The 18,168-nt window shown below is 38.5% G+C and overlaps 1 protein-coding gene and 2 long non-coding RNA genes across 3 annotated transcripts; all 3 read left to right on the forward strand.

Annotated features, from left to right (window-relative positions):
- Positions 1-364: 364 nt before the first annotated feature.
- LOC131017338 (uncharacterized) lies at positions 365-3,150 on the forward strand. Its single transcript, XR_009099553.1, has 4 exons — positions 365-485; positions 564-593; positions 2,177-2,256; positions 2,854-3,150. It is a non-coding gene; the product is annotated as an uncharacterized LOC131017338 (long non-coding RNA).
- A 6,472-nt stretch (positions 3,151-9,622) lies between these two features.
- Positions 9,623-12,407, forward strand: LOC131017337 (uncharacterized). The gene is made up of 4 exons (XR_009099552.1): positions 9,623-9,743; positions 9,822-9,851; positions 11,434-11,513; positions 12,111-12,407. It is a non-coding gene; the product is annotated as an uncharacterized LOC131017337 (long non-coding RNA).
- Positions 12,408-16,922: 4,515 nt separating this feature from the next.
- Positions 16,923-17,537, forward strand: LOC131018251 (uncharacterized). The gene has a single exon (XM_057946974.1). It carries the CDS (start codon positions 16,923-16,925, stop codon positions 17,535-17,537), a length of 615 nt encoding a protein of 204 aa, XP_057802957.1.
- Positions 17,538-18,168: the final 631 nt, after the last annotated feature.

The following is an 18,168-nucleotide window of genomic DNA, read 5'->3' on the forward strand; positions in this document are numbered from 1 at the left end:
CATACGCAGGCGGACGAATATATAAGCGTGCCCTCAATCTACCACCGATCTTGTAATACCCCGTTTCCCTGAGTTAAATTTAGAATTTATTTTCGAAATTTAGAAGTAAGATGATTCACGCCGGATAAAAAGAAAATGAATTTATTTTAATTCCAACAAACGATTTGCAAATTTTTTTTTTAAATGTCAGTCATTTAAATTCTTATGCATTTCATATTTATTTTAATTTAGTATTCAAGCATTTTCACGAGCTTTTAGTTAGCAAACTCTGAAGAATTATTACAATTTTCATAGTACAACCCGGAAGATTTTTTTTTATTTTATTTTACTTTCCTTCACATACTCTTCCACACCCACCTACTTTCTCCACCTTTCCTCCCACTTTCAGCTACTCCCACCCATCTAAAGTAGAGATCAATCACCACTTCATTTCTCTCCACTTCCTTTCTCTCCTCAAGTCACGCTGCTTTCAATCAAGATTCAAGGTAAGGGGGATTTTTATTTATTCATCCCTTTCATTATTTTCTAAAATCCATTCTTACACTATGTAAATGTTTATGCAGAATTGGCATACCTTCATCACCTTCCTCAAGGTTTTCCTAACTGAAATTCTCTCACTATTAATTCATCATCCTCACTTATTGTTACTACAAGACACGTTCAGAGCACCACCAACACACACGAGAATTCACAGAACCATGAATACGTTATGAGTTGTTCTTGAATTGAAATTACTGTACAGATAACTGAAGGAAGAATAATAATTTACAGATCTAGAGGCTTTAATAAGAAATTGTCATTAAACAATTTACAGTTTAGTAATACAAATCTGCCCTAATCCTACTTTTAATTGTGGTTAAATTTTTGTGCTAAGCCCATGTGTATGTGTGAGAGTGTCGAGGGCAGAAGTCAGCGGCCGGGGAGGCTCGCCGGTGATGGCGCAGCGGCGGCAGACCCGCCGTTGACTCTAACCTGTCGAATAAAAAAAGGGGGAGAGATATCCGTTTTTATTTGAAAATGAGAGATTAAAGAAAGAGGAAATGAAATTAAGGTTTATTTTTTTTTTCCGGCGACAAAGGCGGCGGCGCACCGCGGTGGGGCGTCTGCTGTCCTGTTTCCGACGGCAGCGTGGCTTACGCCGAGGCCATGCACATGTGAGAGTGTGACAGAGAGTGAGAGGAGATGGAGACGGTGGCCATTCGGCCGGAGAGGAGGGGCAGGCGGCAGCGCACCACGGCGGGGCGTCTGCTGTCCTGTTTCCGTTAACAGAGAATAACGAGCGAGGGAAAAAGGTTTGAGAGAGATGGTCGGGGCTGAGATGGTGGTGAGCGGCTGGACAGCGGGGCTGTTCGGCGGAGGACGACGGCGGTGGTGGTGGCTACGAAAGCTGCTACTGCCCGGCCGAGGCAGGGGAGGGATACGGCGGTCGGCGGCGGCTCATCGCTGTTGTCCGTCCGGCGCAAGTAAAAGGGTTGGAGGCAGTGGTGGCCGGCGACGCCTACTGTCGCCGGAGAAGGGAAGAAAAGAGAGGGGGAGTGTGTGCAGCGCAGCTGCTGCGTGTAATGTGTGTGTGCGTGTGATGTGTGTGTGGGTGTGATAAATGAAGATGGATTTAGGGTTGGGCCCAAAGAAGGGCTGTTTTTTTTTAAGGAAGTGGGCCGATTTTAATTGAGTTTTGGGCCGAGGCTTGGGCTGTAGTCATTTATTTATTTACATGCTTGGGTTTAGTTTTATTCAAATATTGGGTCTTTGTTTTATTTATGTGGGCTGCGAAATTTTTGAACATGGCCCTTACATTTAATTATTTTGGGCAGTCCATATTTTAATTAATTAGACTTCTTTGAGTTTGATTAATTATTTTCAAAGACTAGTTTTCATAATAATATCATATTATTATTATGTGCATATTTTAAGTAAGTACTTATTATATGCTAAGCATGACATGAAATTGCATTTATACTTGCAATAAAAGTATTTAATTGGTTTTAATTATAATTCCAATTTTTAAGAAAATCGAGTAAGGATATTGTTGGTGTCCTTAACTCAAGAATTTAGTTTTCAATTATTTATTTACTAAAGTTTGGAAACCCGGCGTGATGAATCAAGTATGTTTAGTACATCCACTAAGACTTTAAGTTAGCTTCACGAGACCTATTAAGAATAGAATTTCTTGTAGGCTTTATGAACCAAGGGGATTAGCGCTGCTTTCCCAAGACGAGTTTATGTGATTATGATCTTCAGGCTTTGCCTATCCAGGTGGGCATTACTTTTACTATACGTATATAGAGATCCCCTGCGTGTCGTAGGCCTCTTATACGAATATATGCATGAGATGATTTTAACTGTTAATTTCAGTTTATTATTATGCCCAAATGATAAATGACTCTTATGAAATGAAAATGAAATGTTCATGAAATGAAATGAAATGTTTATGAAATGATTGACTGCCAAAAATGTTTATGTTTTTATATGTATCCTATCTGTGTTGGTTCGCCAACTTTAAAGGAAATCCAATTGGGATCCTATGCTAGACAAAGGTCGCTAGCTAGGGTTAACGTGTACACTTATGGAGACCGCGAGTCGCTTGCGACCGGTCTTGGCGTCCGTGGTAAGGAGGCCTCCTTCCCGGCGCGTGATAGAAAGGAACAGATATGGATCATATGAAGGAAAATGATCGGCCGATCGACTTTATGAAAATGAAAGAAATATTTTAGTAAGCACATGTCATTTAAGAAAACCCATGTGTGTTACTGTTATGGCAGTTCAATTTATATATGTATGCATGAATGTATTTTCGGCTATGTCCACTGAGTATTTTTATACTCAGCCCTGCATGTATTTCTAAATGTGCAGGTTGAGCAACTGATGGAATGGAATGATGTTGAGCGGGTGTTCCTTTGACATTTCAAGAAATGTAACCTTGAGTATACATCTTCATATGTATATCTCACACGTTTTCGCTGCAAAACACTTTGATTAGGATAACTCTATGTTATGAAGTTGTGACACGTGTTATTGGGTAACCCACCTTAATCAGTTCTCCTTTATGTGTATGTGTTATAAGTATCCAAATGATCATATATGATCCTAGCTTTTTATTTATGAGTGACATTTCCATATACTTTAATGTTAAGTAATTGTCCATTTCCATTTCTTATTGTTCACCCCAAGTCATAACCCCGGTTAATCCGTCATTGGAATAGTGGGCTGTGACAGAGTGGTATCAGAGCGGTTCGTTCGCTCTGGCCCTAGAAACCTTATTCTAAAGAGTCGAGTCTAGTTTGATTCTTTATACTTACATGGGTTCATATGGCACCGCTCAACACTCCATTGCATCGTGCTCAATCAAGGAAAGAAGGTAACTGCAGTTTCAACGTTTTAAAGATGTTAATGTTCTAAAATGCTTCATGAATATGTTTATGTAAAGAGCATGTTATGATGAAATGTTGAATGTTTTGCCTTTCATGGCATATTTTCGCAGTCTATGATGTTATGATCAGATGAATGATAGAAAAGTGACATATGTTTTCCCAGAGAACATAGATTGCTATAAGATGCATGATCACAATTTCAAAAGAACATAGACTACTAGATTAGTAGGATATCTCTACAATCTAGATTCTTAAGGTAATGATTTAGAAGAATGAAAGAGAACTTAGAACGTCTCAGCTCCCTTAAGAAAATGATGGTTCTTTTGAACTACAAAGAGGAATGAAAAGATATGTACGAGGTAAAGGAAAAGCACAGAATGACGATACAAGACAAATTCAAGGTAAACGTTGCATCAAAGGTTGAACCATAGTCTCTACGTTCGAATGTTCAATTGCGACGGAATATCAAATCGACTTTTGCTACAGGATAGATTTTATGAATAGTGTGTTTTGCCTGTGTACGTATGTCTGTGTGTATATGTCTTAAGAGAGGTTTGGAGTTTGAGATCAATAGGATAGAGAACCTTAAGATAAGTTTAGTTGTCATAATGAACTTATGTTTTGTTATGCATAGTATGTTCATGGCCTTCCAAGTTCGGGACGATGTTTCCCGTGTGACTGGGAGGTGATGATGTTGGACCTGGCCAGTCCACATGATCCAAATCTCAGTAGACGTCTTTTGGGTTGAAAACCCATGTGTTTCAACTTTCGATTGAAAAGCCAGATGGGCTCTTACTCGAGGTCATTTTGTTCGACCTAGTAGTTAATCATTTCATACCCTCTGGTCATTCTTTTGATTCTCTTGAACAATTTCTACAACACCTTGCTTTGATGTTGTGTTGAGTTTGAGCCTTGCAACTCGTGAGTTGTCATAATAGATTCCCTTGTTTGATAAGACCAAGAAGTGTTAGTCTACCGATATAGTATACTACCCAAATTATGGCTTCGTATAATTGTGTCTCATTGTAATTAGTTGAGATTATTAGTCTTTGTCCTATAAATGATATCGACCACTCATTATGATAGAAATTCAGAGTTCAAGCTAAGACCGTAATATAGTGTTCGAGTACGAGGACTTAAGTTAATTGGTCTATGATAGTTTTAAGATAGATTCATAAGAAAGTGTTATGCATGTGATAGGTAACAAGAAATGGGTTGATGACCATTTTGGTCTTTGGAAAATAGGATACTCCGTAGATGAGCCCTAGGAATGAGGTAGGAGTAATGAACCGCCGCAAAAGGACGAGGGAACTTATTCTCAAGTAAATCTCATGTATATAAATTGGAATTAGGAATCCAATTGATATGAGGAGAGACCCGAATCTATTCTAGATCGGAAAGTTAAAGTACTAAGGAATAAGTCGATACCCTTAGTAATAGTTCTTTGGAAGCACCATGATCAAGAAAAGGCGATGTGGGAACTCGATTCTAGCATGAAGGAGAAGTACCCAGAATTATTTTCTGTGGTACAAATTTCGTGACGAAATTTCTTTTAAGGGGGATAGTATGTCATACCCCGACTTTTAATCCCTAATTAAGGGCTTAATTATTAATAATTAGGGTTCGGCATCCGTTAATAATAAAAACTGGTTTGATTTATCTGATGTGATTTAATCGTTATATATGTGTTTTAATGTGCTTAGTTAAAGGAAATTTTTATAAATGTGGTGCATAAGTTATAATTGGTGAGTTAAGTGTATTTATATGAGCCACATGAATTTTAAATTATGCATGAAGTCATGAATTTTATCTAAATTTGATAGTACATGTAACACCCCGTACTTTTCCCTATGTTGTGAGATAGTGTCTTAACACTATTGAGAGTACTGAGATGTCAGAGAGATTGACTGTCCTATTAAGAAAATAGGAATAATGAGTTGGAAATAGAGTCGAGAAAGAAAGAGTGAAAAACCTTGATAAAAAAAAAGCCGGTCGGAGAGACGTCTAGTTTGTCTGTGTTTGTCGACTGCTTTGACGTGATATTATGTGAAATTACGTGACTGATTGATTATGTGAAGTTTTGTTACGTATGTCATTGTGAGCAAGTTATTATGATTTTTATTTGATGATTTTAGCACTTGGAATTTTAATTAAGTTTTCAAAGCAAGTGCAGTTTATTTTTACCGAGAAATCAAAGAATGCCGGTTTATGAAAATTTTTCCAAACAAAATATTTTCAAATTATTTTTCCTATGATGAGGAATATTATAATTGAGTGAGTGCACTAATATTAGTGCCATATTTATTTTAAATATTGGTCACAAGAGTTTTGTGTTATAGCATTGCATTAATTAGTAATTAGTCTTTTATGATTTTATGTAGCTTAACACATGATTTATTCTAGACTACACAACCTTACACACACATGATTAATTTAATCTAATAAGCATGTGATTAATTTCCTTAGCCTTACTTGAAGTGGACGTGTGGTATGAAGATGAAGGGAAGGGATTAGTGTGTAGGTTTAGGGGGGGGACAAGTATTAAATGGTGAATAGTGTTTGGTCTCCAATCATCCTTCCTAAGCAAAATAAATTCACTTCATTTCCCTCATTTTCTTCACCATTCGGCCATTCTCAATTTCTATCCCTCTCTTCCGATTTTTGCTCCAAAAGATCACCATAGATGAATCAACAAAGCTTCCAAGTTCACATCAAGATCAAATCCTCCACCAAATCAACATAAACACCTTTCAATTCTTGAAGATTTCAAGAGGACCGTGGGGTTTGGTTTGAAGAGTGAGAAAGGAAAACTTTGATCTTTGTTTAATTTTGGGTAAGTGATTCTTATTTTTATAGATCTAGATTGTATGATGTTATATGTGAGTATATGATCATGATTGAGCAAGAAAATCACCCAACTTATTTCTATGAAATTTTCAAAAATTAGGGGCTTGAAACCCTACGAAATTTTGTTGTTTGTTTTTTTTGAATTGGCTTGAGTTATATGATGATTGGTGATTATTGAGTTAATATATATGAATATCTTGATGATTAGCCATGAGATATAGATTTTTCTATTAGGTTAGTTTACCTAAACTTGGGATGTTGAGATCCTATGGATCAATTGATGTATTGATGATGGATTTGAGTTTATGAGATGATCTAGATGATTAATAATGGATGAGATTGAAGCTTGAGGTTGAGAAGTGAAAAATGAAAAGTGTTAGTTTGAGGAAGAAGATGACATACATGTGTATCTATATGTGATCTTGTTTTATGATGTTGATTTGTGCTAATTGGTAACCTATGATGTTAGATCTATGACTTGATCAATAGGTTATACATGATTAGTGATATTTTCAAAAGAGTTTAGTTTAATAAAAATTAGGACTTTTTGCCTATGCGTTATTTAAGTGATTTTGGCTTAAGATATATGTATTTGAGCATGATATTAGTGTATAATTATGTTTGAGTAAGTCTTTTGTTGGCTAAGAAAATTTTTGACTTAGTTTAGTTTGTATGAGTTTTTGAGTTTTCATATTTTGAGAAGACGATGATTGATAAAATGAGGTCTAATTGCTTTATGACCATTATGTGAAAGTTTGTCATGTTTTTTTTTAAGAGTTTTATAATGATACATGAAGTTTCATTAGAGTTTAGTACATGATAAAAGGGAATCTATATGTGTATAATGATTTATATGATGAATGAGATCGTGTTGAATAATTGAGTAATTTTGTGCATGAAAATGAAAAGAGAATTTTAATGATGCGTTCATTGAAACGTTTTACTAGAGATTTGAGGTTATGATGTAAGAAGAGAGTCAAGATTTGAGTATGATGAGCATTATAATGTGCCTGAATGTTTGTGAGTGTTATATGTGTTTAAAATGAGCTTTGATGAGTTTCCTTGAAGGAATGTTGAGTTGAGTATTTTAAGAGTTTGAGATGAGATTTTGGTGAATTTCGTAGGCCTACTGACCTACTGTGATCGACGGTTTTCAATGTCAAAAAAAAAAAACTTTGAAAATTTTATACCAAGTCTCTACATGAGTCTTGAGAACATCGGTAAAATTTCGAGTCATTTGGACTTCGTTTACTATTTTTATAAAATACAAAACCGAAACTGCACATTACTACTGAGAGTTTCAGAGAGCAGGGGAAAGAGTCATTCATTTCAGTAGCTTCCTGTGTGATCTAGCTTTCCAAAATTTTATGGTATTAACCTTATTGTGTTATCTAGATATCCACAAAATTTGAGCCCAGTTTGACAACATTTACTATTTTTCAAAAATCCAAGTTTTCGATTGCTCAAAACTGCCGAATATGGTAGACTGTAGTAAAACAGTCATATCTCCTACAATACTTGGAGTTTTTGACTCTACTTTTTTTATATGAAAATAGAATCGAAGACCTTTCTTTTGGTATGAGTCTCGAGTCCAGGAGATGTCGGAGTAAGAACAGGTTAGATTTTGAAGTTGAGTCAGTGTAAAAACAAAGCATGTTTTGATAATGTTTGATTGTGTTTTCTTATGTGCCTTATGTGATTGTGTTGTCTATGTGTTGAATGAGATTAGACGAGCCTTATATGAGAGATAAATCGAGACTTAGTACCATGATTTTCTTGAAACTTATCCTTGAACTTAAGGATTTGAGATGAGTGGAGAGTTTATATAGAGTTGAGTAAAGAGATAGAATATGAGATAGAGCATGAGTTAAGGCTTTATGAGTATGGATTTTAAAAAGATTAAAGTGTTTTAAATCAATTCCTTTTTAATGGAGTTTAAAATGCTTATTTAAGTCATTTATAAATGAATAATGAGAAATGCGTAAAGGAGTTCGTAAATGAATTGCGGCATGAGATTTTCAATTCCCCTAGTAAACTAGGGAGATATTATGAAGGAACAAGCAATGAACGAGACTCTCACCACCGAGTCACTACAACAATTGGAGAAGGAAAAAGTTCACGCACAAACAAGATATGTACACCACCTCAAGATGGAGGTAAAGAAAAAGGAAATGGAAGGAAAACACTGGAACTAAACTTAAGGTATAACCCAACCCCAAGGCTAGTAGGCTCAAGGTAAGAGAGTGAATGCTTTGGCTAAAGTGCCAGAAGCTACAGCAAGAATAAAAGTTGGAACGCCACCACAATGGAAACTTAGAAACCCCATTAAATAATCATTTGGAAATGAGAAAATGAGTTTACATGGCAGAAGGAGTGCCATTAATCTTTAAGTGAAAGTTACCAAGATGATGAGAAAAGTTTGATGTTAGAATTTCCTAGTCAAATCTGAGAAGGTGACTTAGGACGAAGGAAACAATTAAGGTAGTTCACCACTTTACTAAGATGAAGTGGGTGAAAGAATGTTGTTAGGTCCTGAACTGGTCCAACAGATGATTGAGAAAGTCGACCACATCAAGCAAAGAATCAAAGAAACTCAAGATAGACAAAAGTCTTACGCCGATAAACGCCGATCGGAATCAAAATTTAATGTTGGGGATCGAGTTTTCCTCAAAGTCTCCCTCAAAGGGAGTTATACGTTTCGGAAAGAGGGGCAAGTTACGACCCCGTTATATAGGACCTTTTGAGATCCTAGATAAGTTAGGCCTTTGTAGCCTATAAGTTGGCTCTGTCACCAAGCATTGTGGATGTATACAATACGTATAACACCTCGCAATTAAGAAAGCATGTGATTAAGCAAGATAAAGTAGTCCTAGCCAGGACCTAAGTTGTGATGAGAAATCAGTCCAGATACTTGATCGCAAGATTCAAGTTTTACGAGGCAATAATATTGTTCTCGTCATGTAGTGGAACCATCACAGGATGGAAAAGGCCACAAAAAAAAAAAAGATGAATGAAACGAATGACTAGTATCACAAGATAGAATACCGGATATGCAATTCCGAGGACGGAATTTTTATAAGGAGGGAGGGATGTAATACCCCGTTTCCCTGAGTTAAATTTAGAATTTATTTTCGAAATTTAGAAGTAAGATGATTCACGCCGGATATAAAGAAAATGAATTTATTTTAATTCCAACAAACGATTTGCAAATTTTTTTTTTAAATGTCAGTCATTTAAATTCTTATGCATTTCATATTTATTTTAATTTAGTATTCAAGCATTTTCACGAGCTTTTAGTTAGCAAACTCTGAAGAATTATTACAATTTTCATAGTACAACCCGGAAGATTTTTTTTTTATTTTATTTTACTTTCCTTCACCTACTCTTCCACACCCACCTACTTTCTCCACCTTTCCTCCCACTTTCAGCTACTCCCACCCATCTAAAGTAGAGATCAATCACCACTTCATTTCTCTCCACTTCCTTTCTCTCCTCAAGTCACGCTGCTTTCAATCAAGATTCAAGGTAAGGGGGATTTTTATTTATTCATCCCTTTCATTATTTTCTAAAATCCATTCTTACACTATGTAAATGTTTATGCAGAATTGGCATACCTTCATCACCTTCCTCAAGGTTTTCCTAACTGAAATTCTCTCACTATTAATTCATCATCCTCACTTATTGTTACTACAAGACACGTTCAGAGCACCACCAACACACACGAGAATTCACAGAACCATGAATACGTTATGAGTTGTTCTTGAATTGAAATTACTGTACAGATAACTGAAGGAAGAATAATAATTTACAGATCTAGAGGCTTTAATAAGAAATTGTCATTAAACAATTTACAGTTTAGTAATACAAATCTGCCCTAATCCTACTTTTAATTGTGGTTAAATTTTTGTGCTAAGCCCATGTGTATGTGTGAGAGTGTCGAGGGCAGAAGTCAGCGGCCGGGGAGGCTCGCCGGTGATGGCGCAGCGGCGGCAGACCCGCCGTTGACTCTAACCTGTCGAATAAAAAAAGGGGGAGAGATATCCGTTTTTATTTGAAAATGAGAGATTAAAGAAAGAGGAAATGAAATTAAGGTTTATTTTTTTTTCCGGCGACAAAGGCGGCGGCGCACCGCGGTGGGGCGTCTGCTGTCCTGTTTCCGACGGCAGCGTGGCTTACGCCGAGGCCATGCACATGTGAGAGTGTGACAGAGAGTGAGAGGAGATGGAGACGGTGGCCATTCGGCCGGAGAGGAGGGGCAGGCGGCAGCGCACCACGGCGGGGCGTCTGCTGTCCTGTTTCCGTTAACAGAGAATAACGAGCGAGGGAAAAAGGTTTGAGAGAGATGGTCGGGGCTGAGATGGTGGTGAGCGGCTGGACAGCGGGGCTGTTCGGCGGAGGACGACGGCGGTGGTGGTGGCTACGAAAGCTGCTACTGCCCGGCCGAGGCAGGGGAGGGATACGGCGGTCGGCGGCGGCTCATCGCTGTTGTCCGTCCGGCGCAAGTAAAAGGGTTGGAGGCAGTGGTGGCCGGCGACGCCTACCGTCGCCGGAGAAGGGAAGAAAAGAGAGGGGGAGTGTGTGCAGCGCAGCTGCTGCGTGTAATGTGTGTGTGCGTGTGATGTGTGTGTGGGTGTGATAAATGAAGATGGATTTAGGGTTGGGCCCAAAGAAGGGCTGTTTTTTTTTAAGGAAGTGGGCCGATTTTAATTGAGTTTTGGGCCGAGGCTTGGGCTGTAGTCATTTATTTATTTACATGCTTGGGTTTAGTTTTATTCAAATATTGGGTCTTTGTTTTATTTATGTGGGCTGCGAAATTTTTGAACATGGCCCTTACATTTAATTATTTTGGGCAGTCCATATTTTAATTAATTAGACTTCTTTGAGTTTGATTAATTATTTTCAAAGACTAGTTTTCATAATAATATCATATTATTATTATGTGCATATTTTAAGTAAGTACTTATTATATGCTAAGCATGACATGAAATTGCATTTATACTTGCAATAAAAGTATTTAATTGGTTTTAATTATAATTCCAATTTTTAAGAAAATCGAGTAAGGATATTGTTGGTGTCCTTAACTCAAGAATTTAGTTTTCAATTATTTATTTACTAAAGTTTGGAAACCCGGCGTGATGAATCAAGTATGTTTAGTACATCCACTAAGACTTTAAGTTAGCTTCACGAGACCTATTAAGAATAGAATTTCTTGTAGGCTTTATGAACCAAGGGGATTAGCGCTGCTTTCCCAAGACGAGTTTATGTGATTATGATCTTCAGGCTTTGCCTATCCAGGTGGGCATTACTTTTACTATACGTATATAGAGATCCCCTGCGTGTCGTAGGCCTCTTATACGAATATATGCATGAGATTATTTTAACTGTTAATTTCAGTTTATTATTATGCCCAAATGATAAATGACTCTTATGAAATGAAAATGAAATGTTCATGAAATGAAATGAAATGTTTATGAAATGATTGACTGCCAAAAATGTTTATGTTTTTATATGTATCCTATCTGTGTTGGTTCGCCAACTTTAAAGGAAATCCAATTGGGATCCTATGCTAGACAAAGGTCGCTAGCTAGGGTTAACGTGTACACTTATGGAGACCGCGAGTCGCTTGCGACCGGTCTTGGCGTCCGTGGTAAGGAGGCCTCCTTCCCGGCGCGTGATAGAAAGGAACAGATATGGATCATATGAAGGAAAATGATCGGCCGATCGACTTTATGAAAATGAAAGAAATATTTTAGTAAGCACATGTCATTTAAGAAAACCCATGTGTGTTACTGTTATGGCAGTTCAATTTATATATGTATGCATGAATGTATTTTCGGCTATGTCCACTGAGTATTTTTATACTCAGCCCTGCATGTATTTCTAAATGTGCAGGTTGAGCAACTGATGGAATGGAATGATGTTGAGCGGGTGTTCCTTTGACATTTCAAGAAATGTAACCTTGAGTATACATCTTCATATGTATATCTCACACGTTTTCGCTGCAAAACACTTTGATTAGGATAACTCTATGTTATGAAGTTGTGACACGTGTTATTGGGTAACCCACCTTAATCAGTTCTCCTTTATGTGTATGTGTTATAAGTATCCAAATGATCATATATGATCCTAGCTTTTTATTTATGAGTGACATTTCCATATACTTTAATGTTAAGTAATTGTCCATTTCCATTTCTTATTGTTCACCCCAAGTCATAACCCCGGTTAATCCGTCATTGGAATAGTGGGCTGTGACAGAGTGGTATCAGAGCGGTTCGTTCGCTCTGGCCCTAGAAACCTTATTCTAAAGAGTCGAGTCTAGTTTGATTCTTTATACTTACATGGGTTCATATGGCACCGCTCAACACTCCATTGCATCGTGCTCAATCAAGGAAAGAAGGTAACTGCAGTTTCAACGTTTTAAAGATGTTAATGTTCTAAAATGCTTCATGAATATGTTTATGTAAAGAGCATGTTATGATGAAATGTTGAATGTTTTGCCTTTCATGGCATATTTTCGCAGTCTATGATGTTATGATCAGATGAATGATAGAAAAGTGACATATGTTTTCCCAGAGAACATAGATTGCTATAAGATGCATGATCACAATTTCAAAAGAACATAGACTACTAGATTAGTAGGATATCTCTACAATCTAGATTCTTAAGGTAATGATTTAGAAGAATGAAAGAGAACTTAGAACGTCTCAGCTCCCTTAAGAAAATGATGGTTCTTTTGAACTACAAAGAGGAATGAAAAGATATGTACGAGGTAAAGGAAAAGCACAGAATGACGATACAAGACAAATTCAAGGTAAACGTTGCATCAAAGGTTGAACCATAGTCTCTACGTTCGAATGTTCAATTGCGACGGAATATCAAATCGACTTTTGCTACAGGATAGATTTTATGAATAGTGTGTTTTGCCTGTGTACGTATGTCTGTGTGTATATGTCTTAAGAGAGGTTTGGAGTTTGAGATCAATAGGATAGAGAACCTTAAGATAAGTTTAGTTGTCATAATGAACTTATGTTTTGTTATGCATAGTATGTTCATGGCCTTCCAAGTTCGGGACGATGTTTCCCGTGTGACTGGGAGGTGATGATGTTGGACCTGGCCAGTCCACATGATCCAAATCTCAGTAGACGTCTTTTGGGTTGAAAACCCATGTGTTTCAACTTTCGATTGAAAAGCCAGATGGGCTCTTACTCGAGGTCATTTTGTTCGACCTAGTAGTTAATCATTTCATACCCTCTGGTCATTCTTTTGATTCTCTTGAACAATTTCTACAACACCTTGCTTTGATGTTGTGTTGAGTTTGAGCCTTGCAACTCGTGAGTTGTCATAATAGATTCCCTTGTTTGATAAGACCAAGAAGTGTTAGTCTACCGATATAGTATACTACCCAAATTAAGACCAAGAAGTTACTGTTATGGTAGTTCAATTTATATATGTATGCATGAATGTATTTTCGGCTATGTCCACTGAGTATTTTTATACTCAGCCCTGCATGTATTTCTAAATGTGCAGGTTGAGCAACTGATGGAATGGAATGATGTTGAGCGGGTGTTCCTTTGACATTTCAAGAAATGTAACCTTGAGTATACATCTTCATATGTATATCTCACACGTTTTCGCTGCAAAACACTTTGATTAGGATAACTCTATGTTATGAAGTTGTGACACGTGTTATTGGGTAACCCACCTTAATCAGTTCTCCTTTATGTGTATGTGTTATAAGTATCCAAATGATCATATATGATCCTAGCTTTTTATTTATGAGTGACAGATCCATATACTTTAATGTTAAGTAATTGTCCATTTCCATTTCTTATTGTTCACCCCAAGTCATAACCCCGGTTAATCCGTCATTGGAATAGTGGGCTGTGACAGATCTCTAACAACTTTCAGCAACATCGCCTCCAAGGCTTGAGAATGCAGTAAACCCTAAAAACACGAGCTTGCCCCCGAGTTTTGCAAATCAATCTGAGGCGGTGCAGCCTCACCAACCTTATGGTACCCGTTTCTTCGTTGTGGTTTTGTAGATAGACTACAACACCGATAATAATAGAATTCTACCACACCGATCGGTGAAAAACCGGTTTCTATCAACATTTTTATTATACAATTTTAATGGGAAAAAGATGAAAAATGAGCTGGAATAATATGCTCAAAACCTTTATACGAAAATTTGATGATAATTAATTAACCTTGACGGCATTGTCATGTCGTTATTAAATTTTGAAAAGTTGTTAGATTGATATTTAAAACTTGGTGCAAGATATTTTAAGTAATTGTAATGAAGATGATAATTGATTATATCATATGTGATTTGATATTTGTTATTTATTACTCCCTCCGTCCGCGATATCGTTTCCACATTTGCCATTTCGGTCCGTCCGCGATATCGTTTCCACTTCCATTTATAGAAGTAGGGTCCACAAACTTCCACTCACAACAATAGTGGGACCCAAACTCCACTCACTACATATCCACTACTATCCACCACTTTTCTTAAAACCCGTGCCATCCACAATGTGGAAATGATATCGCGGACGGAGGGAGTATTTTTGTTATAAATTAAATTTTATTTTATTCAAAGTCCTTTTCATAGGGGCTACAAAATAATTCCCCCCCGCCTCCCCAAATAACCTATAAAACCTGTTAAAAACCGATTTCTATTAGCCTATTGCGTAGTGCGTGGTGTCCATCAATACATAACAAACCGGTAAAAGATGTGCTAATAAAAACAGGTTAACCGGTGTCTTACATACCTACGACACCAGTTATTAACCGGTTTCTATCAGCACATTTTTTTCTACCCCTACGAAACCGGTAGTTTGTGCTAATAGAAATTGGTTAAAAACCGATTTCTATCAGCATTTTTCTTGTAGTGTGGAACTCAAGCATGAGCTCACGTCTTTATGGAAGACTACCTTTGATTGGAAATTAATCCCTATGGAACAGGGCTATCACGATGAAATTTACTATGGAAGCGGATAAAATTGCGGCAAAAAGTAAGCCAATTTGGGAACTTGCCATAGGACATCTGCGATTGAGAGAATGGGTCAAGAGTTTTGATCAGTATAAAGAAACATTTGCGCGCCTTAGCTCAGATTTGAGTGCGGATTTACTACCTGCCCATGGATTCTGGCAGTCGGAGATAATTACGGGCCTAGGGCATGCTATGGGACAGCATATGCGGATTGATGGTGCTACTGCAGCGGGATGTGGGACATGTTGGAAATTGGTTGTGAGTAACCAATGTTTAATAATTTTTCGAGTACCGAAAATATTTAATTTAGCAGAATTAAATGGGACAGGATCGATCTACATTCCGAGTAGATGATCGTAGTATATTTATTTACTCAAAACCGATTTCCGGTGAGTGAGAAATAATTGTTTAAAGTTGGGTACTTGAAACATGGAGTTGTGGGAAAAGATAAGCATTAAATAAGATTTAATACTTATCCCACATCGGGATGTGGATCACCTTTATTACAATATAAAAGCTATTACATCACAGGATGTAATAAAACTGTGTGCACACGTGACGGGTTGCAAAGCCCACACGCGCGCGCCGCCGCCCGCCCGGCCCCGGCCCCGGCCCCGTCGCCCGGCCCGTCCCGTCCCCGTCACCCGACGCGCGGCCGTGGACTTGGACTTGGATCTTGGCAATTGGTCTTTGGGTGGTCTTTGGGCCTACCCTAGGCCCACATCGACTCTTATCTCATGGCAGATTCAAACAGCAGGGCTGTTACTGCTGTAACCCCCGACACCTTTTGAATACCATCAATGGTATTAATCCCGCAGGCTCCTCCATTTGATGTGGACTGTGCCTATAAATAGGACAGCCTCCATGCATCATCTACACAACTGAAACAAGTATTTTACACCAAAACTCTGCTGCACTCTGCATCATCTGTTGAGTTATGTTCTCGCCTCGTTCCAGTTCGCCGGAGCTCGTTGGTCTGCTGTGCTGCTACCTACGAGACGAAGCCGTTTCATCTTTGGGGACGACACGCCAAACCGAGAGCACTACCGGGGCGTTTCTCGTCTTGCGGACAGAGGACCCTCCTCGACTCGGCTATTTCCTGGTTTATTAGATTGTAATTTCAATACAATTTTTCCCTTGTATTCTCATCTCCTACATTTCTGTGTTCCATTGTACTACGCCCGCGAGCTTGTAATCCAACAATCGCAAGACGAGATAAGCTTGCAACGTGGGAGTATTTTGGACATGTAATTGAACTTAAAACTTTCGGAACTTAAACACCTTTGCTGGAGATGTCGACCGGTCCTGCGAACTCCACCGAGGCTGCCAATGCCGTTGCCGCCGCCTCCGCCGCGGCCGCATCAACCGTGGCACCCGCCACCTCTGCCGCTGCTGCCTCCACCTTTAGTGGTGGTCATTTTGGTGTTCCAACACCGCTACCTTTCTTGTTTGGTGCTAACCAAACGACTCTTGGAGGAGATAGTTCCGTGCAAGGAACGGTTGGCCCAACTCCGTTTGGGTCAACGATTGGTTCCACTTCGAGTGGTTCCGTGGGGTCCACTTTTGGACGAACGGTTGGGGCCTTCGGGACCAACGTGGTGAGCTATGGCAACATAGCGGGTTCGGTGCCAATGCAGCCCTCGAGGGCGAATGCAATAGCAGAAAAGCCACCTAAGTTTGGTGGGTCACACTTCAAAATGTGGTAGCACAAGATGATGTTATACATCACGACTTTGGGCTTGGTCGATTTCCTGTGGGAAGATGAGCCACCTGCGCCGGCGGACAACGAGACCAGTCTCTGGGTGCATGCCGCGTATGACGATTGGCGCTATGGCGACTATCTTTGTAAACATTTCATTTTAGAAGGTTTAGAAGATAGTTTATACAATGTATACGCCAATGTAAAGACCTCCAAACCACTTTGGCAGGCACTAGAGAACAAGTATTGTAGTGATGATGTAATAGCTAAGTTCTTAGACTTTAAGATGATCGATGGTAGATCGATCATGGATCAAGTGCAAGAATTCCAACTTATCTTGCATGAGTTGGAATCCGAAGGGATGAAAATGCCCGAAGCTTTCATCACTGCGGCGATTATCGAGATGCTACCGCCAAGCTGGATTGACTTCAAGAGCTACCTTATGCAGAACAATGAGGAGATGACTCTTGAAGATCTCATGGTTAAGCTGCGCTTAGAATTTGACGTGAGGGAATGTATGACCAAGGTCGAAAACTCATCTCAAGTCAAAGGCAACTTGTTGGAGAAAGGCGGTCCCTCCAACAACAAGCTCGCCAAAACGCCAAGGACAAGGGCAAGGCAAAAATGAAGGATTGCTACAATTGTGGCAAACCGGGTCACTTGGCAAAGGATTGCTACAAGCTCAAAAAGAAGAAGGCGAGACGTGATATCATTATCATTGAGTAGAAGTTGATCAAAACAACTTGGCGGCTTAGACTAGAGTTTGAGTCCAAGTTGTTATAATCATTGTTTAGATAGCACTTGGTAGAGCATAGCCAATGAGCTTATCTAACTCAATAATAATAAGAATGAGTTTATTTCTTATCTATTTGAGTGTTGTGATTTATAGCATTGTAGACATGTGAATCTAAATGCGATAAAAAGATTAGTAAATATGGATTTACTAAAAATAAACGAGTTTAACACTCAAAACAAATGTCAAATTTGTGTTGAAGCAAAAATGACGAAGTCTCCGTTTCATTCTGTGGAAAGGAGCACTAAACCTTTAGAACTAATCCACACCGACGTGTGTGATCTAAAGTTTGTGCAAACTCGAGGTGGTAAAAGGTACTTTATCACTTTTATTGATGACTGCACAAGGTATTGCTATCTTTATCTTCTAAGAAGTAAAGATGAGGCTATTGAAGCTTTCAAGAACTTCAAAACAGAAGCCGAGAATCAACTTGGTAGTCGAATTAAGATGGTTCGAAGTGATAGAG

The sequence above is a fragment of the Salvia miltiorrhiza genome, chromosome 3 (assembly GCF_028751815.1).
Source record: "Salvia miltiorrhiza cultivar Shanhuang (shh) chromosome 3, IMPLAD_Smil_shh, whole genome shotgun sequence".
Lineage (NCBI taxonomy): Eukaryota > Viridiplantae > Streptophyta > Magnoliopsida > Lamiales > Lamiaceae > Salvia > Salvia miltiorrhiza.